This window comes from Mobula birostris, chromosome 25 (assembly GCF_030028105.1).
Source record: "Mobula birostris isolate sMobBir1 chromosome 25, sMobBir1.hap1, whole genome shotgun sequence".
Classification (NCBI taxonomy): domain Eukaryota; kingdom Metazoa; phylum Chordata; class Chondrichthyes; order Myliobatiformes; family Myliobatidae; genus Mobula; species Mobula birostris.
In genome coordinates, this window is record NC_092394.1 from 8245787 (window position 1) to 8268888 (window position 23102).

The following is a 23102-nucleotide window of genomic DNA, read 5'->3' on the forward strand; positions in this document are numbered from 1 at the left end:
GCTTAAAGGTTACTGGGGAGAGTGTTCTTGCCAACAGCGCTTGCGTGAGATTTTCGCTACGGAGAACAGTTCAGTAATGATTGTGGAAAAGTATTTCTACTTTATATAGGCTGTGTATTTATCATATCATTCCTGCTTTTACTATATGTTACTGTTATTTTAGGTTTTATGTGTTATTTGGCATGATTTGGTAGGTTATTTTTGGGTCTGCGAACGCCCCCAAAATTTTCCCATATAAATAAATGGTAATTGCTTCTTCGCTTTACGACATTTCCGCTTACGAACTGTTTCATAGGAACGCTCTACCTTCGGATGGCGGGGGAAACCTGTAACGTGATCCAGTTTGTGATTCTAATGGTGATACTTGGCTCATGGTTCCTCATGGCTTAATCTTTGTGTAGTGGTCAGCTTCCAACACAAAACCTAACTGCCTGTGATTTCACTGTCCAACCTACAGAGAGGTAGTGTGATCACTTGAGTTGAGTATGATGTTCTCCCAAGGGGTTATTCCCTTAATGGAGTATGCCTGTGAGTGATATTTTAATAAAAAGTGGAGAGGCTGATGCACAGATGGACACCAAACGGTCCTTGACAGGTCAGGGTCAGGGTCCAGTGGCATGGCATAGAAGACGATTGGGGACCCTTCACTGCTGCAGCCTTCCTCTGCCTTCACTGTTATTGTGATGTGTCAGCATCTTCCGCCAGCTCCACCATTGGGTTCTTGGTTGGATCACTTTGTCCGGATCCTTCCCCTTGATCTTACCATCGTGGTTGACCCCAACAGAGGCTAAGCTCCAGACAACAATGCTCTTGGGATCCCAGGAACTCACAAACCTCTCCACCATCGAGAAAGTGACAATCCTCAGAGAAGCCAGATGGCAGAACGTGTAACTGTCTCTGCAACATTTAATTTCCCCAGGCAATGTGTTCTAAGGATGGATCAGGGATTTCACAATGGCAATGCAGACTCAGCATTCCCAGCCACGTTCCCACTCTCACATAAGACCATAAGACATAGAAGCAAAATGAGGCCATTCAGCCCACCATGCCTGCTGATCATGATTGATTTATTATTCCTCTCCCTTCTCCCTGTAAGCCTTGACACTGACTAATAAAGAACCTATCACCATCTGCTTTAAATATACCAAATTACTTATGCCTTCAACAGCCATCTGTTGCAATGAATTAATTCCACAAGAAATTCTTCATCTCAATTCTGGGGTTGTGTTCCTAGACTCCCCGGCTATAGGAAACATACTCTATACATCTACTCCATCTAGGCCTTTCAATATTTGATACATATTGGCTTTTGACAAAGAAATTGAAAGATAAAGTGAAAGGAAAACAAAAAAAGGTCAGCTGCTGCCAGGAACATGACTTGCATACATTTCCATTCATGTTTGCTTTCTTCCTGTTACTCTCTCCACCTCCTCCCCCCCCCCCCCCCCATTATCCATTTAGTTGAGTTTCCTTGTCGGTTTCAGTCCTCTCATACAATTGCTCTTCTCGACCACAGTTGCCTCTCTGAGCACAAAGAATGGTCCAAATCTTAGCCCAATATTTAAAGCCAAATTTAGTAATATAATTTTTTTAAAGTTACACATTTTCCAGGTCATCAAGAATCAAGCTTTAGGTTGTGTGGGGAAAGATGATCAGATCTGAAAATCTAATCTCGTCTTTCCCCACACAAACAAAAGCTTATTTTACACAAGTGATGGTAATCAAGTACAGTTTAAGAAAGATACTTCTTTCTGCAGTTGATTGATGTTTATCAGCACCTCCTGCTGGACATCAGATATTTTTTGTTGCAGAAGTTTAAATATTAGCTTTATAAAGATTAGCTTTATTTGTCAACATGTACATCAAAGCACACAGTGAAAAGCACCATTGGTGTCACCCGTTTTCTTTGCAATGTGCTGGGAACAGCCTGCGATCATTGCCAGACTTCTGGCACCAACATAGCATGCCCACAACTCACCAACCCTAACTGTACACCTTTGGAATATGGGAGAAAACCAGAGTACCCGGAGGAAACCCACATGGTCATGGGGAGAAAGCACAAACTCCTTACAGGACAGCAGCACAAATTGAACCCCTACCATTTATAGTTGGCTTTGTAAAACAATTGCGCTTACTGCTAATCTTCAGTGCTGCCCCAACCAATATGCTGATGGAAATCAGAGTGCCAAGCAGCATCAGTAGAAGGAAAGAAACTGTCAACGCAGAGTGCATTGGGTTTGAAAGCATACAGTTGTTTCGAAGTCTGACTGCTCCAACCAAATCATCTGAAATTAGCTTTGCAGATATTGTGAAGGTAATGCAGGGACATTTAGAAACAAAGCCATTGTTGATTGCAGAATGCTTGAGGTTTCATAAGAGAAATCAAAAAGAAAGGGAGTAGATTTCAGCATACGAGGCTAAATTAAAGATATTGTCTGAGCATTGACAACTTGGTAATAGGCTTAATATACACTAAGATCATTTAGTTTATGGAATCTTACACGAAAGCATTCAAAACAGCTCCAATCTGAAGCACAGCTTACATTTAAAAGAGCAGTGGAAATCACTGTTTCAGTAGAAACCACAGAGACGTAATTGAATTGCAGTCAGGGACAAAAGTGAGCGTGAAGAAAATTGCTGCATCTAAACAGAGAACAGCCTGGTCAAACAAATAGTGTTACCATTGTGGCAGAGGCTCACATTCACCAAACAAATGCAGGTTTTAAAGGTGAAATTTGCAGAAAATGCAACGAAGAGCATGTCGGGCAGAGAAAAATAAATGGACTGCAGAGAAAAGAAAGATAAAAGTTCAAGTTGCAGTTTCAAAAAGAGCACCAATCTGAGTGCTGTCGATGAAAAATGTAATTACAATGAGAGTGATACAGTACTGTATAGTCTTGAGATTTACAATGTGAAAACTAGCAATAGACAAGCAGTACGGCTTACACCAGGTGTGAATGGCAAATTAATTAAAATGGAATCGGACACTGGCTCAGCTGCTTAAGTCATTCCACAAAATGAATTTGAGAGGCATTTTAAAGATACCAACCCGAAGTCAACTAAGAACTTATACTGGACAAAAGGTAACTCCCGTGGGAGTGACTGTGAAATACAACAGTCAAAAAGGCACATTGAGCTTGTATATGGTTAAAAAAAAGGATTGGGGATATAATTGGTTAAAAAAGCTACAACTTGATTAGAGATCCATCCACCAATTGCATGCCACGTTCCCTGCAATGAAGCCATCTGAAAGCAAATTCAGAAAAGTACTGAATGATGTCACAATTGTCTTCATGATGTACACCATGAACCAGTAGGACTAACAGGTGTCAGTGCCAACCTCTGTCTTTCTGGTTGGAAAGCATATTGGACCAAGGAAAGACCAAGCTATTCAGAGGAACCATGAAAGTGTTGAAATCAGTGGTCCAACTACAACAGGTTTTGTAGGCAACATATCTGATAAAGCTTCTGATATGTTAATTGGGCAGTTACTTGCAAAATGTGGCTTTGTTTTAAATTGGAAGAGAGTTTAACAAGTTTCAGAACATTTGCAAGCACTCAGCTTTTGAGAGTATAAACAAAAACAGTATCCACTCTTTGTGCAATCCTCAGGTTATTGCATGAACTTCAAGTGGGAGACAAACAACTGCTTGCAAAAATAGATGCAAAGACAAAATCCCAGCTGGATGAGGGGAAGGTCGAAACAAAAGGAGTCAATGCAGATTCAAAAACAGAGGATTCGTCAGATGATGTTGTGGATGAGGAAATCAAGAGGAGAGATCAGATCGTAAAGGAAACAATGGAAGGATTAATAAGAGAATATTTCAGTGAGCTAAATGAACTTTCCCAAAATCAAGATGCACAAACTTGAAAAAAGGAGGGAAGAGAAGGAGAGAAAGAATGTGAACAAGAAAGAGAATGGTGCTACTGAAATAAGTAACATGAGAAAGAAAAGAAAGAAATAGGAGCAGATTCAGAGAGGGGAAAGAAGAAAAGTGTTCAGGTCTCTCAGAACCACTTTTTACAGTTCCAGAGTCAGCTCACCACTATGGAGGAAGCCCCAGAACGTGCAATTGTTGAGAATGTAAAGATGAAGTTACACATGTATTCCCAGACTCCCTGTGTCTTCTTTTAAATTAATTTAGTGTTTTGAAAGTTACAAAACATAACAGGAATGACCCTGTGATAGACCTACAAGTACTAACTGGCTCTTGTGATCAGAAGCCACAGTTGCAATGATCCCAGCCCACTTTGTCAATCTTCAGTTAACTGCTGAGTCAGATCGATCTGATATGAAGGAAGGGTACGAGAACAACACAAATTAAGATGCACTGTCCATCTGTCTCAGGGTTCATTACTGAAATTAAAAACTTGGAAAGGAGGGTGAGGACAAAATGCAGGCTAGGGCTTCAAGTTTGTAGCACTCCAATGTGATAGAAAGAGCAGACTGCCATAAATGCAGAAGATACTGATGCCGGGTTCTGCCAAGAAGACTGGCATTCACTGAGTACTTCAGATGGAAATGCTTCTGAAGAGGTAACATAGCAGATGGGCGAGGAAGTATCCAGATACAAGACAGTCTCCAGATGCACTTGCACAAGTCACTGGTGAGGCTACACTTTGAATACTGTGCAGAGTATTGGTTATTCTATTATAGAAACGATGAGAAGATTTACGAGGATGCTGAGAGGACCAGAAGCCTGAGTTATATAGATTGGCCAGGCTAGTGCTTTACAGGAGAATGAGGGGTGACCATTTAGGAGTGCCTAAGTTCATTTTTATTTAGAAATATAGCAAAGTAACAGGTCCTTCCAGCCCAATAAGCCCACACCATCCAATTACACCCATATGACTATTTAACTCTTTAGAATGTGGGAGTAAACCCGCATGATCACAGGAAGAACATACCAACTCCTTACAATGGTGTAATTGAATGAGGATTGCTGGTACTGTAATAGCATTAAGTTAATCATGACACTACTGTGTTACCCTACTGATAAGAGGCAGAGATAAGGTGAAACACATGTCTTTTCCCCAAGTAAGCAGAGTTCAAAACTAGGGACATAGGTTTAGGGTGAAAGGAAAGATTTAAAAAGGATCTGAGGCAACTTTTCAGTACACAGAGGGAGACAAGTATACGGAATGAGCTGCCAAAGGAAGTGGTTGAGGCAGGTACAACAACATAATTGAAGAAGTACTTGCATTAGTACAAGAAGAGACAAGGCTTAGCCTTAAAGGGACATGGGCTGAATGCAGGAAATTGGGATCAGCTGGTTGACATGGGACTGTATCAGATTGACTGCGAGAACGTAGCATGTGCGCTTGAGGCTGATTGATCAGGCAATGAAATGACTGACCCTCCTACACGCAGAGGGCCCTCTCTTTTGGCACAGACTTTTGTCTCGGCGGGCCCAGTTTGTCACTCCCACACTGCAAGTTGTCCAGCGTGTACCGTTACTAACGCGTTTATACTCTCTTGTCTTTCTTGCTCTGCATGGACAGGCATGGACTGGTTAGGCTGGAAGTGATTAGAACTGTGAAAAGCTTATCAGGCTCAGCCCAACATTTCTGTGCAGGTTGAGAAATAACTGCCCAGCTTCCAGCACATGGCCTGTAGATCTGGGAACAATTTTAGATCCTAATACTGTTTCTACGTGACAAGGTTTTCTGACTCTCCCACCCTGTCAGGCAGTGCATTCTAGCCTCCTGCCACTCCCCTTCAATCCTTCTACCAAGTACTTTAAGTCAATGGGTCTACGACATTCAGACCAGGAAACTGAAAATGGGGCATTCCCACGTGCCTGAGGATTTAGTCACTCCTCCTGCGGTGCCAATTCTCTCAACCTTGCTCAACAATGTGGATTCTTGTTAGTGCTAGCCAATTGACTTGCTTTTACATGTTTGTGCTCAAACAAGAGAAGCAAACTACAGAATGGTGAGCCACATCATCTTCCAAGAGATTAACCTACCGTGCATTCAATGACTCCAAACTAATGTACCAGGACAAACGAATCTCTCGCTTTAAGCTTATTCACATGTAAAACCACTCTCCCAAACTCTTCCTTCAAGTCAGATCAGCATAGAACAGGCCCTTCAAGCCCAACGAGCCACACCGCTCAGCAACCCATCTATTTAACCCTAGCTTAATCACAGGATAATTTACAATGATCAATTAACCTACTAATCAGTAGGTCTTTGAACTGTGAGAGGAAACACAGGTGCTCATGGGAAAGAGGTACAAACTTCTTACAGAGAATGGCAGAATTGAACTTTGATGCCCCAGGCTGTAATAGCATTGTGCGAACCATTATGCTACCATAGCGTCCTAAATGACATTAAACAATCTTGAATCTCAAAACTTATCCACATGACAACTTTTGAACCTTGTTCAGAATCTTCAGCTTTTACTTAAATAATGGATTCCTTGTGAAATTCGTTGAATGGTTTTACGTGCAGATGTTGTTCCCACGATGTATGTCCATGACCACTGACCACATTCTGCTGCTGTCAGTTGACCATTTCCTCAGTACTGTGGTTAAAATTGAACTGCTGACCAATTCTTGTGACTAGCACCTGCAATTACAGCTATCAAAAGTCACATCGCTGTCACAATACCAGCACCCATCCCTATCAGGTGGAATGACTAATGAGAACTTGGGCTGATCAGAGAGCAGCAGAATGGTGCAATCACCTGAATCAACCAGTGAACTTTTACTGATAGTGGATAAACTGGTTATCATCTTAAAAAGTTCTAGACTTGCTCATGTGGATTTTAAGGTGGCAAGCGTGACTGTCCTATTAAAGGAGACAGGAAACAGGAAACTTGTCAGCTTCACTTCAGTAGTAGGAAAACTGCTGGTATCCATAGTGAAAGATTTGTTACCATCCACCTCATCAATGCCTCTCATAATTTTAAACATTTCTAAAGGCTTCCCCATCATTCTCCTACATTCTGAGTAAAGAGCTAGCCTGGCCATCCTCCCCCTTTAGCTTGGGATGACATTGTCGCAGAGTGATTAGCATAATGCTATTACTGTGAGCTGTAAGATCTGGGTTTAATTCCGCTGCCCTCTGCAAGGAGTCTGTATGTACTCCCTGTGAGTGTTTGTGTTCCTTCCAGGGTTTCCTCCCACATTCTAAAAACATGTGGTTAAGGTTAGAGAGTTGTGGGCCTGCTATGATAGTGACACTTGCCCAACACAATCCCCGCTGATTTGATTTGACACAAATGATGCATTTCAGTTAATCTTTTATCTTTCTCATCATCTCTATCCCTTATAATTTTTTTCTGCATGCTTTTCAGTTTAACCACATCTTTCCCATAGCAGGAAGACCAAAACTATACAATGGTATTCAAATACAGCCTCACCAGGTCAATCGACAAATCAGGGCACATGGAACTGGGAGTTCATAATGAGATAGAGTAGAGTTAGCTATCAGGCATGAAGCAGAGACTGAGTAGCTGGAGAGATTGCAGAGGGGGCATTAACAATGATCTTTCAAGAATTGATAGATTCTGGCATTATACCAGATGACTGGAAAATTGCAAATGTTACTCCGCTATTTAAAAAGGGTGGGAGGCAGCAGAAAGGAAACTATTGACCTGGTAGCCTGACTACGGAGAACCTGGAGATTTATGACAAGATAGGCCAAAGCCAGCATGGTTAGCTGAAAGGAAAATCCTGCCTGACAAACCTCCTGCAATTTTTTGAGGTAATTACAAGCAGGGTAGACAAAGGAGATACAGTAGATGTGGTGTACTTGGATTTTCAAAAGGCCTTTGACAAGGTGTCGCACATGAGGCTGCTTAGCAAGATAAGAGCCCGTGGAATTACAGGGAAGTTACTAGCATGGGTGGAGCATTGGCTGATCGGCAAAAAACAGAGAGTGGGAATAAAGGGATCCTATTCTGGCTGGCTGCCAGTTACCAGTGGAGTTCAACAGGGGTCGGTGTTGGGACCGCTGCTTTTTACGATACATGTCAATGATTTGGACTATGGGCCTAAAGGATTTGTGGCTAAATTTACCGATGATACAAAGATAGGTGGAGGAGTGGGTAGTGTTGAGGAAACAGAGAGCCTGCAGAGAGACTTAGATAGTTTAGGGGAATGGGCAAAGAAGTGGCAAATGAAATACAATGTTGGGAAGTGTATGGCCATGCACTTTGGTGGAAGAAATAAATGGGTAGACTATTATTTAGATGGGGAGAGAAGAAATGCAAAGGGACATGGGAGTCCTTGTGCAGGATACCCTAGAGGTTGAACTCCAGATTGAGTTGGTGAAGAAGGGGAATGCAATATTGGCATTCATTTCTAGAGGTACAGAATATAAGAGCAGGGATGTGATGTTGAGGCTCTATAAGGCAGTATTGTATTGTGCAGTATGGAGTATTGTGTGCAGCTTTGGGCTCCTTATTTTAGTAAGGATATACTGACATTGGAGAAGGTTCAGAGAAGATTCATGAGAATGATTCCAGGAATGAAAAGGTTACTGTATGAGGAACCCAAGGAGCTCTTGCACTGCATTCCCTGGAGTTCAGGAAAATGAGGGGGATCTCATAGAAACATTCCGAATGTTAAAAGGCCTGAACAAATTAGATATGGCAAAGTTTTTTCCCATGGTAGGGGAGTCTAGGACAGAGGGCATGACTTCAGGATTGAAGGACACCCACTTAGAACAGAGATGCGGAGAAATTACCTTCATCAGAGGCTGGTAAATCCGTGGAATTTGTTGCCATGAGTATCAGTGGAGGCCAAGTTATTGGGTGTATAGATAGGTTCTTGATTAGCCAGGGCATCAAAGGGTATGGGGAGAAGTCAGGGGAGTGGGGATGACTGGAATAATTGGATCAGCCCATGATTGAATGGCGGACCAGACTCAATGTGCTGAATGGCCTACTTCTGCTCCTATATCCTATGGTCTTCTGGTCTAAACCAATTATTCTCAGTCTGCAGAAGTCAGTGCTTGGATTTGAGTTTTTCCCACTGTTTGCATCAATAATTTGGGTAAAGGGACTAACTGTCACATTTCCAAGTTTGCTGGCAATATTTTACTTGAACCATGAGTACAAAGGGCACATAGGGGCTCTACTAGCATTTAAAAACCTAGCCCAAGCATTCAGTGCACGAGTTCCAACTGGTTAAGTAACTACACAAGGAACAGGCAAACATGACCTATGTAATACAATGTTAGTGCAGCAACTAAGCCACTGATTAGCGACTCAGAAGCCATAGTTTAAAACCCACCATGCCATGGAATTTAAATTAATCTAATCTGGAATTCATCAACAAATTTATCATGGGTAGAAGTTTGTTGCAAAAACCAATCTGGCTGAATAATGTTCTTTAGAGGAAGAAACATGTTGTCTTTAGTGAGCATTGTCTATATGTTTATTTAATTGCAGAAAAAGCATGGAAATACCAAGCCTGTGACACCCAATTACAGCCATGTGACCCAAACATCAATGTCCCAAACATCTCGGAATGTGGGAGGAAACCCATGTAGTCATGAGGAGAATGTACAGACAGCAGTGGAATTAAACTGACATGCTAGCATTGTAATTATATTATGCTAACTGCTATGCTAATGTGCTGTCCCGATTCTATTATTTATTTAATTAGCAACACACCAACTCTTCGAGCCATACTGCTCCAACAACCCGATCAACTATAACCTAATCACAGGACAATCTACAATAACCAATGAACCTACCCAGTACGTCATGGGACTGTGCAAGTAAACCAGTGCACCCGGGGAGAACCTAAGTGTTCCACAGAGAGCAAGTACAGAGACTCCTCACAGAAGGGCGTTGGAATTGAACTCTGAACTCCAGAACACCCCATCTGTAATAGCATCAGAATAACAGCTACACTATCATGGTGCCCAATTCTAGACCTGCAGTTCAAGGACCTTTAACAGTGCCTCAAACATCTTGAAATTGGTAGAAGCAAAACTGCCGATCGATTGTAAAAATCCATTTGCTTTAACTGATGGTCTTCAGAGGAGGAAATCTGTCAACTCTGAATGGTGTGGCCTAGGTATCTGAGTCTTAATTCCTTCAGAACTGGCCTAAAAACCCTACTCACTCCAAACATTCTGTCTACTACCCCTCCCATCAGCCGAAAGTCTGTACCACCAGGTTCAAGGATGGCTTCTAACCAGCTGTTATGAGACTACTGAATGGTCCCCTATAAATATTGTCTCCTAGTATGATTAAAAAATAGACTCTTGATCTCACAATCTACTTTGTACCTTATTGCCCGTCTGCACTTTCTCTGTAACTATTATCACTTTATCCTGTTGTTGTTTTCCCTTGTACCACCTCCACGCACTGTCTTTCTTTTTTATTTGATGCACTTTGTTGCCTTTTGCACATTAGTTGTTTATCCAATTTCTTCAGTGCATCTTTTCATTGACTTCATTGTGTTTCTTGGATTTACTGTGTATGCCGCAGGAAACAAATCTCAGGGTTGTATATGGTGACAAATACTGCATGTACTTCAATAATAATTTTACTCTAAACTTTGAAAAATAAGGATAAAGTTTTTCTCAAGCCAAATTGCAGCGGAAGCTTGCAATTTATGGTCTAAAAGGATTAGGATTAAAGTATACTACAAGTTTATGGTTAAGAAGGATAGGATTAAGATAGTTTTGAAGCTTACAGTCTGAGAGGTTTGGGGAAATAGAATTGTGTTAAAAAGGAGTAGGAGAAGACCAAATATATAGACAATGATATGGTAGGAATGAGCTAAAACAACCTTTTTTTTTTTTTTTTTTTTTTGCTCTTTTTCTTTGCCTGGTGGGCATATATATACCCAAATATACTCAATCACACAAGACCACAAATCAGAAAAGAAAACCTTTCCTTATTTATAACTGCGTCATGTTAGATCTGCTGACTATGTTATGCACTATTTAACCAAAAGCCAACCTTAAGTTGCAAAGCATTGATACTACAGAACTTTACTGATTGTGTATCATTTGGTTCAATAACTGATTAACAAATGCAATCAGACATTGCTGCTATCAGCTGTAGAGAAGCAATACTGGAACCTGTTCATTGCAGGGAGAGTGCTCTAGGAGCATCCTGATATTCCTCACAAATTGCAGCTCATGTCAGCAGAGGGGAGAACGGGTTGATGTAGTTTTGTTTCAAGGTGAAGTAATTTATTTGCAAGAGATGGAAGTATTTCACTAGGATGAGATTGTATACGCTTCAGCAGCAGACAGATGGAACGATAACCGGCTTTGCTCTTCCATGATCCAGTACCTCCTATTCAACCCTGTCTCACTTCAAACTCCTTGGGCACTGACCAGTTTCCTGTGAAAAGGGTAATATGGGCATTTGTAGAGAGATAGAACCAGTTCTGGTACTTTTGAGTCCAGCCCTGCTTTGTGCCGCATGGCAGATTGAGAAACTAAGGTGCACAATAGCATAGCAGTTAACACAACACTTCACAGTGTGAGCGATAAGGGTACAACTCCTGACACCGCCTATAAGAACTTTGACGATTCTCTCCATGGCATGTGGATTTTCTCTGAGAGCTCCAGATTCCTCCCACATTCCAGAGACGTATGGATTAATAAGTTGTAGGCATGTGATGTTGGCACTGGAAGCATGGCGACACTTGTTGGTCATTGACATAAATGACACATTTCACTAGTCTCAATGCACATGTAAAGCTAATCTCTGTTTTGTGAGTTTCATGATATTCATGGCCATCAACTCAACAAACCACTAATGTAAACATCCTTTGCTGTGAACACCAAACTCAGAACTCAAACCCATAACTGACAGCACCAGTGTCACACCTTCCTTCCTTTATTCTGGCTACATCCTCTCTACACTTTCAGTAGGGTCTCAACCTGAAACACTGACTACTCCTTTGTCTCCACAGATGCTGCTTGACCTGCTGGGTTCCTCCAGCAACTTGTGCTTTCGCCCCAGACCCCAACATCTGTAGTCTCTTTAACACCTGCAGGGTGCACTTCAATCCAAGCCAATAACCATTTAGAGCTGTAAAAACCTTGATTATAAACATCAAAACGAATTGCTTCATAAAACCTTTTACCACATTACTTAGAATAGTGTTGTATGAACAGGAAAGACTTAATTAGAAAACAATTTACTTCCTGTACACTGACCCCTATGTCACCATCAACTCTCCTTCCTCTCAAACCTGGGGAGAGATCAGTTACCCAAGGGAAAGACCTTTGCGACCTTATCTTGATTCAATGCGTCCAGCAATATTTCACATCCAATGTAACAAGTTATTCAGTAAATTACTAGGATATTTCTATGAATGAGGTTGGCAATCTGTTCATCCATTAAAGTCTGGAGAGCATAAAGTTTGCTTTCCTGTCTGCCAATTTTGGATGGGCCTGGTTTTGCAATTTTGGAAAGATGGTATGGTTGGGATACTCATCAGAAAAGTACTGCAGCCCAAACATTTTCCAAACGCTGAAGGTGACCAGGATTTGTTCCCATTATTGCAGTTAGATAGCCCATAAAGTTCTCGCATCAATGCACCTTACCACAGTCTCTATTCTACCCTCAACTTTCACTTAGAAACACCTCAGAGACTCCATCAGGGAAATGAAGGACCTGAATCGATTATTTACCAGTTCAGGCTCTACAATGATCTGTGCCATCACACTACTTTGAATAAGCATTAGAACCAAGATAAATGAGCTTCCACCATGATGTGATCTCCTAGAAAGTCCAGGAAAATTCTTTGTTAGCTGATCAAAGTTGTGCCACTCCCATTGCAGGCGGCTTTGGAAAAGGTACAGAGTTTTACCAGGATGCTGTTTGGATTAGAGGGTACGAACTATTGGAAAATATGGGAACAACTGTGTTATTTTCTCTTGAGTGTTGGAGGCTGAAAGGACACAGGATAGAAGTTTTTAACGTGACAGGTATAAGCATGACGGTTGGAATCTAGATAGACGCGTCAAATAGAAGAGGGCATACATTTAAGGCGGGACAGGGAATTTCAGAGATGTGCAGGGCGTTTTTTGTAGTGTTGAAAACATTTGATAATATTTGAACATTATAACATTTGAAAATATTTGATGAGGCTTTTAGATATACACAAATATGTAGAGATGGAGATCTATGATCATGAGCAAGCAGAAGAGATTGAGTTTAATTAAGCACTGTGTTCGGCAAAGCCGTCGAGGACAGAAGGGTCTGTTCCTGTGCTGCACTGTTCTACGTTTCTGAAACAATGGGTAGCGGGCCCAAAGACCCTGACACTTCAACAACCAACTGTCAACTACAAGACAAACATAAACCCACACCTCAGCTAACATATGCAGCTGGTAATCACTAGATCTTGCCGAAAGATATTCCATCTACCATGTTGGGCTGTTGTAAACCGGTGAATTTAACGTTCAACGCCTTTCTGGCGTCACCCCAAGTCAGTCAGGAACCCTTTATTCTTCCAAACACCCCACCAACCCCATCCTTTTGGCGATCACTCCTAACTGCTAAGACTTCATGTCCAGATCCCTCTTCAAATTTGACTTCTGAAGCAGCGCATCTTTTCAGTATCTTATTCATTGCCTCTATCCTAGTGACGTCTCTGCAACTGACAACGGCCGACTCTCCGCAGCTGTATTTCTACTCCGATTCTAGGCTCTTGGTACCAGTGAGGTTGTCGATAGGAACAGCCAGAACGTTAAATCCCAGGGCACCTCAGTTAAATCGCATCCATGCAATTGGGAGAACAGGAATCTTCTAAAATGCTTTCCGCAAAATCCCTCGCCTCCTCATCTAACCAGACATGACCCAAGTCAACCCGGCTGCACACTGGGAATCGTCGCATCATCTGAAGCAAATAAAACAATGCTCATAACCATTTTTAAAGTTTTAAACGTCGGAAAGTACTACCGATAAAACATATCGTCCGTGTAACGCGTGAGTGCAGACATGACGAACACGATCCATGAGGGGTTTAAGCTACTGTTCAGCTTGCACCAACCCCGGTGAACTGAATACAAGCAGGGACAATTGCGGTGGTAACCAAACATGCCGTGGGGACGAGGACTGGAGGAAACAGAACTAGGAAAGATAAAAACAGTCAGTGTTCTTGTGCCACAAAGAGAGAGGATCATTGAAACGCTCCGCAGTAAGGCAGCCCCGGCGAGGTATACAGGGGACTCGTTACCTTTTTTTTTTGCTTACTGAGAGAGTGGGAGAGACTGAGCCGCAGTCTGCATCCGACTGAGTGCAGGCGTTGTGTTTTTTAAAAACGTGGTGGGGGGGGTGCTGAATTGCAGCAATTACCCAGATTGCAGCCCCGCTCTGCGTTAAAACGCAGGGTTCGTCATTGAAGCACAGAAAAAGCGGTAGATTGAGAGTGGCTGGATTGAGGACCAACAACAAAAGAGATCCACCCCCGTCTCCTCTTCGCTCAGAGAGGGGACTTGGGGGGTGGGGGGTGGGGGGTGGGGGGTGGGGGGTGGGATCTCTGCCCGGGTCACTTACCCCCGCGATGAGAGATGTGCCGGCACCTGAAGCTCTGGCGCTTCTTGCTGTGCAGCAGCGTCGGGCACTTGAAGAACAGAGCCGACGAGAGGATGTAACCGCCGAGAGTGGAGAGGAGGTAGAGCGTGGCTGACATTGCTTCAGTCGGCTCGGCGCCGTCGCTTCACACGGGAGGAGGACAGAGAGAGAGTGAGAGAGAGAGAGAGAGAGAGAGAGAGAGGAGGGAAAGGGATGGGATGGGTTGGGAGGGGAAAGGTGAGGGGGTGTCAACACGACGAGGAAACCGCCGCGCTCACAAACAGCAGGCGACCGGCGCTCACCACCACCCGCCCCACCTCCCGCGCCTGCGCGCACGGAAACTGCCGGCTCGCGCTGCCATTGGCCATTCGCCGCCGATTGCGCAGCCACCCACGCAAGCACGTGCTCGCCGGCCCTAGCCCCGCCCACCCAAAACAACAGCCGCCCCTCGCGCATGCGCGGCCACTTGCCTCACTCGGGCTGCCCATCTAGCACCGTTGTATCCGCAATCAGCACCGAGGAAATAACAGAGGGAAAGAAGACTTCGAACCTGCTCCACTAGTCATGGTAGATCCTTCATGGCAAAAATTCCTCAGTTTCCAAAATGCTATCCATTCTTACATCGAATACCCTGAATGAACCTCCACAGGACTGCTCTAGAGAATGGCAAAGATTCACTGTACTCGTCTGGAGACACAAACCTTGAGTTAATGCCAATCATTAAACGGTTGTTTATACAAAACCTAGTCTGTTCCTTCCACAATCCCATCAACTGCTCCACTGCACCCCAAGACAGACTCTCACTGGGGCCGCTTAACCCATCAATCGACACATCATCGGGAGGTGGGAGAAAACAGAAGGATTTGTTGGAAATCCAGGGAGTTCACACTGATAGTACTGGAGATTAGGATTAAACTTCGACCATTGGAGCCGGGAGTAGTGGCTCTGCTATCTGGGTACAGGGATCATGATTCATATGGCTTGGCTGAAGAAATTTCATTTCATCTGTCCTGAACGCTTGATCCATTATATTGAGATTTCCCTACATCTTCCAGCCAGAAGAATTATCCTAACATCCACTTCTCACTCTTCCAAATTCAAACCAGTTAGGACAAGTCTGCCTAATCCCTCTTCTTTAACAAATCCACCAACTCGGCAGGAACCAATATGATAATCTTTAACTCTGCACAGTAGTTACAATGTTTACAAGGCATTTTTTACAGGTACATGAATAAAACAGGGGTTCCCAACCTGGGGCCCACAGACTCCTTGCTTAATGGTATTGGTCCATGGCACAATAAAAGGTTGGTAACCCCTGACCAAGAAGGAGATTGTCAATTTATAGGTATCTATAAATTTGCTGACAATACAACCACTGTTGGTAGAATCTCAGGTGGTGACGAGAGAGCGTACAGGAGTGAGATATGCCAACTAGTGGAATGGTGCCGCAGTAACAACCTGGCACTCAATGTCAGTAAGACGAAATAGCTGATTGTGGACTTCCGGAAGAGTAAGACGAAGGAACACATACCAATCTTCATACAGGGATCAGAAGTCAAGAGAGTGCACAGCTTCAAGATCCTGGGTGTCAAGATCTCCGAGTACTAACCTGGTCCCAATATATCGATGTAGTCATAAAGAAGGCAAGACAGTGGCTATACTTTATTAGGAGTTTGAAGAGACTTAGCATGTCAACAAATACACTCAAAAACTTCTATAGTTGTACTGTGGAGAGCATTCTGACAGGCTACATCGCTGTCTGGTATGGAGGGGTACTACACGGGACCAAAAGAAGCTGCAGAAAGTTGTAAATCTAATCAGCTCCATCTTGGGTACTAGCCTACAAAATATCCAGAACATCTTTAAGGAGTGGTGACTCAGAAAGGCGGCATCCATTATTAAGTACCTCCAGCACCCAGGGCATGCCCTTTTCTCACTGTTACCATCGGGTAGGAGGTACACACTCAGCGATTCAGGAACAGCTTCTTCCCCTCTGCCATCCGATTCCTAAATGGACCTTGAAGCTTTGGACACTACCTCACTTTTTAAAAAACGTACAGTATTTGTTTTTGCACTTTTTAAAATCTATTCAATATACACAATTGATTTACTTGTTTATTTATTTTTGTTTATTTTTTTTCTCTACTAGATTATGTTTTGCATTGAACTGACACTGCTAACTTAACACATTTCATGTCACATGCCAGTGATAATGAACCTGATTCTGAAATGTAGGTAAGTGGGACTGTTTTAAGTTGAACATCTTGGTTGAGATGAGTCGAAGGGCCTTTTCTGTGCTGTGTGACAATGTACTCCTTCAGTAAAGGCTGGAAACATTCAGCAAGTCAGGCAGCATCTCTGAAAAGAGAAAGTTTATCTCCCCCCAGAAATAGGGAATACTGTAGATGATGGTAGTTAGAGCAAAATGCAAACTACTGGAAGAAATCAGTGGGTCAAGCAGCCTCTGTGGAGGCAAAGAATAAAATCAGTATTTGGGATTGACACTATCAGAATTGGGAGTGTAGAGCAGGGGTTCACAACCTGGGATCTACAGACCCTTTGCTTAATGGTATTGGTGTAGAGGGAAGATAGCCAATATAAAGAGACAGGGTGAGGCAGGGCTGATGGAAATGAGGTGATTTTTCAGGTGAAGACCTTTGGTCACAACTGAGAAAGGGAGAAGGCGAGGTACCTTTAAGCTGCAGAGAGAAAGAGTAACTCAGATATCCATTTACTATGTTTGGATAAAACATTTTGGAAAAGTTATGATTTTATACCTACTGTAACATGTATGTCAGACATGAAGGAGATGAAAGAGGAATGGCTATTGCAGTTTATCCTGTCCTGGCAACCTTTTCCCTGGATCTTTTTTCACAAGAGCCACACAAATCTATTACTCATTTGATTCTTTTTACCTTTAGGGAATATGTATTTGTTGTAATTTATTACTACACTAAACTAAATAGAGTTGAAAGTACAGAAGAGGATATCAAAAAGCTCCAAGGGGATATTAACAAGCTGAGAGAGTGGGTGTGAATGTAGCAGATGGAACTTAATGTTTAAAGATGCAAGGTTATTCACTTTGATGCACACAAAAGTGGAATATTTGTCAAACAGCGAGAGACTGGGGAGTGGTAGTGGACAAATTGACCTGAATGTTCTTGTAAACAAGTAACTGAAGGTCAGAAGGTGAGGGATTAGAAAGACAAATAGTATGTTAGCCTTTATTATGAGAGTATGATTTCAGTATTAAAAAATATCCTATTGCCATAACAGAGGGCCCTGGGGAAACCACATCTGAAGGAGTTTCCATACCCAAGCAAGGATGTATTATATACTCGCTCGAATGAGAGTGCAGTGAAAATTCACTGGGCTGGTTCAGAAAAAAATGGCAGGTTAGGAAAATGTGGAGAGGCAGAATAGACTGGAACTGTATTCTTTAGGAACTGAAGAATGAGATCTCATCAAAACATGCTAAATTCTTTTAAGTAATTCACAAGCTCGATCCAGGGGGGTTGCTTCCACTGACAGGGGATTTAGGATGAGGGGGCACACTTTTGGGAAGAAGTGGGAGGGAACTATGATGGAGATGAGGAAAAATAATGTCACTCAGCAGATGGTGAGCTTCCACGGCTACTCTGGAAACTCAGTCATTCAATACACGGACTGATATTAAGAAAATAATGGGATGTGGGGGACAGTGCTGAGAAATGACACTGAGCGAGACCAACCATGAGCTTAATGAAACGAGGGGTGGCCGAGTGAGCTAGGGCTTTTCTCCTTGGAGCAAAAGAGGATGAGAGGAGACTTGATAGAAGATGAAGAGGCACTGAAAGAATGGACAACCTTTTCTTCATGGAAGAAATGGCTAATACTAGAGGGCATAATTTTAAAGTGATTGGAGGACAGTAAAAGGCATCCGTTAGTCTTGTGAGACTGTGGTTCTGCGCCTGGAAAGTCTTCACTCTCCAGGGCGCAGGCCTGGGCAAGGTTGTATGGAAGACCAGCAGTTGCCCATGACTGCAAGTCTCCCCTCTCCATGACACCAATGTTGTCCAAGGGAAGGGCATTAGGACCCATGCAGCTTGGCACCAGTGTCGTCGCAGAGCACTGTGTGATTAAGTGCCTTGCTCAAGGACACAACACGTTCCCTCAGCTGGGGTTCGAACTCGCGACCTTCGGGTAGCTAGTCCAATGCCTTAACCACTTGGCCATGTGCCCACAGGGGGGATATCACAGGTCTTTTTTTAATACACAGAAGTCTGTGGAACACACCTCCTGGGATGGTAGAGGCAGATATATTAGGGACATTTAGGAGACTCTGAGAGAGGTGCATGGATGAGAGTGAAATGGAGGGCTATGTAGGAGGGAAGGGTCAGGTTGATCTTAGTATAGTTAAAAAGGCCAGTACAACATCATGGGCAAAAGGGCCTGTACTGCACTGTGATGTTCTATGAAACAGCTTGTTGGCTATTTTGTATTGTTGAGAAAACATTGCACATCTCCAAATATTTTATCAATAGCACTGAGTAAATGCAGAACAGGAGAGATTGATGATAGATAACCAGATAATCACAGTCAACACCTCAGCACCAGTTAGGCATTAGCAAGACATTTCCAGTATTAGCAAAGTAATTGTTTAATCTTCATGTTCATTTTACCTGAAGGTATTGTCTGCCATGTTGATTAGTCTAAAGTGCAGAAGCGGGGGCAGCAGAATGTATTCAAATATAGTACAATCTATGCAAAGTAGTTCTAAAGTGAAAGACATGATATCCACCCTGAACTGTGTAAGTTTATGATATGAGCTTTAAAATAAGATCATGTACAACCAATAATCTATGATATGTTGCCCAGAAATATCTTTGCATAAATTGCGCTTCATTCAAACTACCTGTTAAATTTTCCACAAAAGTGGAAAAGTATAGTTCTTGAAAAGCCTTTAAGTGTCGCTGAGACTTGAGAAACAAACATCTATACAGAATCAATATTTTTAAAAAAACATTCATTAGGCTGCTTAGTATATAACTTCAGCCAAAATAAATCTTTTTCTCCCCACTAATCTCCTTTCCTGCACCTACCCCTGGCAAGAGGCCAAGTGCTACACCTGCCCATTCACCTCCTCCCCTCAGCTCCATTCAGGGCCCCAAACAGTCATTCCAGGTGAGGCAACACCACCTACGACCTGCTGTGGTCCCTATTGTATCCGGTGCCCCCGTTGCGGCCTCCTCTGCATTGGTGAGATGCATCGTAAATTGGGGGACTGCTTCGTTAAGCACCTCCGCTCCATCTGCGAAAAACAGAACTTCCCGGTCGCCAAACTTTTTAATTCCAATTCCGCCATGGTAAAAAACAAATCACACCCCTTCTCTTCTGCTATTCCTCATTCTGGCCTCTTACCTCTTCTCACCTATCCCTCCTTCTTTCCCTACTTCTAAAGTCCACTCCCCTCTTATCAGATTCCTTCCTCTCAAGTCCTTTACCTTTCCCAGCCACCTGGCTTCACCTATCCACCTTCTAGCTATCCTCCTTTCGCACCCCCACCCCGCCTTTTTTTATTCAGGAGCCTGCTCCCTTCCTTTCCAGGCCTGAAGAGAAGTCTCAGCCCAAAATATTCATTTCCATGGATGCTGCCTGACCTGTTGAGTTCCTCCAGCATGTTGTGTTTCCACTATCTACAGTATTTCTTGAATTTTTGTTTTTTTTTCTTGTTCAGTTTTGACATACTCCTTTTAAAATGCTGTATTCTCAATTTATGCTCCAGTATAATGACAATTCCATGCCAAACTAAATGCATTGCTTACAATGGATGGAACTAGACAACATTTTTTGAGTGGAAAATGCAAAACTCTATCTGAAAGCCATACCCTCTTCCCACTTGTGGCATTACAAATGCAAATAACCTAAAGGTTCAAATTTTAGGCTTGGGTTTTCTGAGTTTGAGACACAAATTTAAATTGTCACTTAATTTCTACCTAGAAATATTAATCCACCTACCTTTAAAAGTTAAGGCTACCTTGGACAAGTTCAATGAATACCCAAATATTTAAAACATTTAGAACGGTACATGGATAGGAAAGGTTTAGAGGGATGTGGGCCAAACTCAGGCAAATAGGACCAGTTCAAATAGGCAGCTTGGTTGACATGGATAAGAGGGGCCAAAAAGCCTCATTCCACGCTGTTTAACTATCGAAGTATAACACTCTTATTACAAAATGGAACCTCTCCTCCCCTCCCCCCTCCATCCCAACATCCTTTTGATTTATATTGATGATAACCTTATTTTTAGACAAACTAGGCAGTTTTTCCTTCCATGAATCCAAAATAAGCAATTTCCCTTCTCAGCAACTCTTTGCAGACACAGTGACCACCTCCATTGTACATGCTATTGTAATGCAGCCCTTTTAGTATTGATGACACTATTTTCAACCATTAAGCTATATTCAGATGCTGACAGATACTGTCCTTATTTTTTTTCAGGATACAGCCTCTGTATCAAAAGTGTTTTTTCTCCCCCCACGCCACAGAGCAAGCCAAATGATAACTTGTTCATGTTAAGCTTAAAATGCCATGGTGGGACTGGGAGCCAATCTGGTCCAGAAAACCTTTGTTGTTTCCAGCCAATGCCCAGATATAGTGAAGGTAAGCTACTTAAAAATCTCAGAAACAAGTGCTGAATGTTTCCTTCTCAAGGGGAATTAAAGAGAAATGCATTTGCTGAACAGTATAAACAGTATTATCAGTCCTTTTCAGAACAAAAAGATTAATGGAGCCACCTCTCAACATGAAAAACAAAAGAAAGCACAAAGCGTCTTTATCCTGAAACATTAACTCGTTTCCCTTTCCATAGGCACTGCTTCATAAGCTGCGTTTCCAGTATTTTGTTTGTCATTCTTTACAATGACGTGCATTTATGATACACCCAAGGTGTTTCACAGGAATACAATAAAGAAAAGAGAACAGATGATCAGCAGCTGGGTCAAAGGTAGCTTTTAAGCAGCATGTTAAATAAGCTAACAGAACAGTGAATAGGCAGAAAGATTTAAGAGGGTTTTCCCAAACAGGGAAGGAGTATAGGGAGACAAGAGCGGGCACTGAGTGCACAATTTGAGGGGCATTTTTATCTTGGAGAGTTGTGGAGCTGGACTAACATCATTAGGGGCAGGAGAGACAATGGTGAATATTTAAAAGCAAGGATGAAAATGTTTTAAATGGTAAGCTGCTGAATAGAAGATGCAAGTTAGGAAGCAGGCAGCATAGTTTTGGAGGAGTTAAATCTTATTGACGCTGGGAAAAGGGATACTGACAAATCAGCAATTAGAATAATTGGAGTTGAAAACAGCAAAAGATTAATAAGGGTGCAGTTTCAACCATAATGCAGTTGGAGGGAGACTGACAAGTAACAAGTTCAAGCAATATTACAAGGAAGTAAGCAATTCCTCCACATAGGAAGTAAAATATATTGATTGTAAAAACCTGTACTTGGACTCATTTCATACTTGGTTGTATAATTTAATATCAAAACTTTGAAACTTACATTAAATGGTTACTTGTTACATTCACCTTAATGCGGCTACAGAATTTCTTTGCATTGAATACAACTCAGACCTCCCATCCTTCCACCTACAAGAAACACAGTTTTACAAATACAAGTTTGCAGTGGGCTGAACAAATTTTCTGGATTAAACCACAGCCAAAAGTCAACACCTAATTTCTAACTCACTGAAACTACCTGGTTTGGACTTGCAATTGAAGATATGAAAGGCTCTTAAATCAGATCCAGGTAGCATTTGGTCAGTGTAGCTATGGTGATCAAATGGTTGATCAGGAGCTCTACAGAAGTCACTGAGCTCCTGAGCTACATGCATTATGTAAAACAGGTTTAATGTGATATCACTGAGATAACCTTCTATCATAAATAATAAATTAGTCAACAGACCACAAACTGCACTTACAACTGTCCTTCAAAATAGTATTTTGACTGGTATCTGTAAATTCATCAGTTTGGTCGAGCAGCTTACATAAGGTTAGTTGACTCTTTGATAAAATTGTAACATTAACCAATACCAATTTGAATGTAAACTTCTGTTCCACCACCTTGAGTCACGCTACAGAGCTAGCAACCATTACCACTGCTAACCTCTTTGGAAGGAGACCAGATACCATGTTAGTTTCTGATAGATAATGCATGGGTAATCCAAGGACCTATCCCTGTGGATTTGCATTTTAATGTTGGACTTATAACACAAAATTTTAGCTATCAAGAGTACACTAACATCAGATCTTCCTCAGAAAGAACACTGCACATGTTAATGTAAACTTCAGAGGCTGCATTCAATGCTTGTTATCTCACCAATGCTGATTCCATCCAATTCAGATCTTCCCATTAGCACATGAATATCATTTAGCACACGAATACCATTTAGCATGCCAAACCCTCTAAACAATCGCATGAGTAAAAGTCATTCCAGGACATGAAAAGGTTCCTTCAACAAAAGAAAAATCCTTCTCAAAATATAGCTAGCAGTCTCAAAGATTGGACAGCTACCACACTCCTTGATTGGAGCATCAGAATTTCTAAACACCAGATTAG

At 42.2% G+C, this 23102-nt stretch overlaps 1 protein-coding gene across 2 annotated transcripts in view; it reads right to left on the reverse strand.

Annotated features, from left to right (window-relative positions):
• gdpd1 (glycerophosphodiester phosphodiesterase domain containing 1) overlaps positions 1-22126 on the reverse strand; it is a 75589-nt gene extending 53463 nt beyond the window's left edge. Inside the window, exon 1 of one of the 2 annotated variants that reach the window (XM_072242827.1) lies at positions 22047-22126. Coding sequence is in view for 1 of the 2 variants with exons in the window: in XM_072242826.1 (XP_072098927.1) it covers positions 14492-14627 (136 nt within the window). In the remaining variant the exon portion in view is untranslated. Of the gene's footprint in view, positions 1-14491; positions 14819-22046 lie in introns of those variants that run through there. The other variant, XM_072242826.1, reaches the window with a different exon arrangement.
• Between the last annotated feature and the right edge of the window lie 976 nt (positions 22127-23102).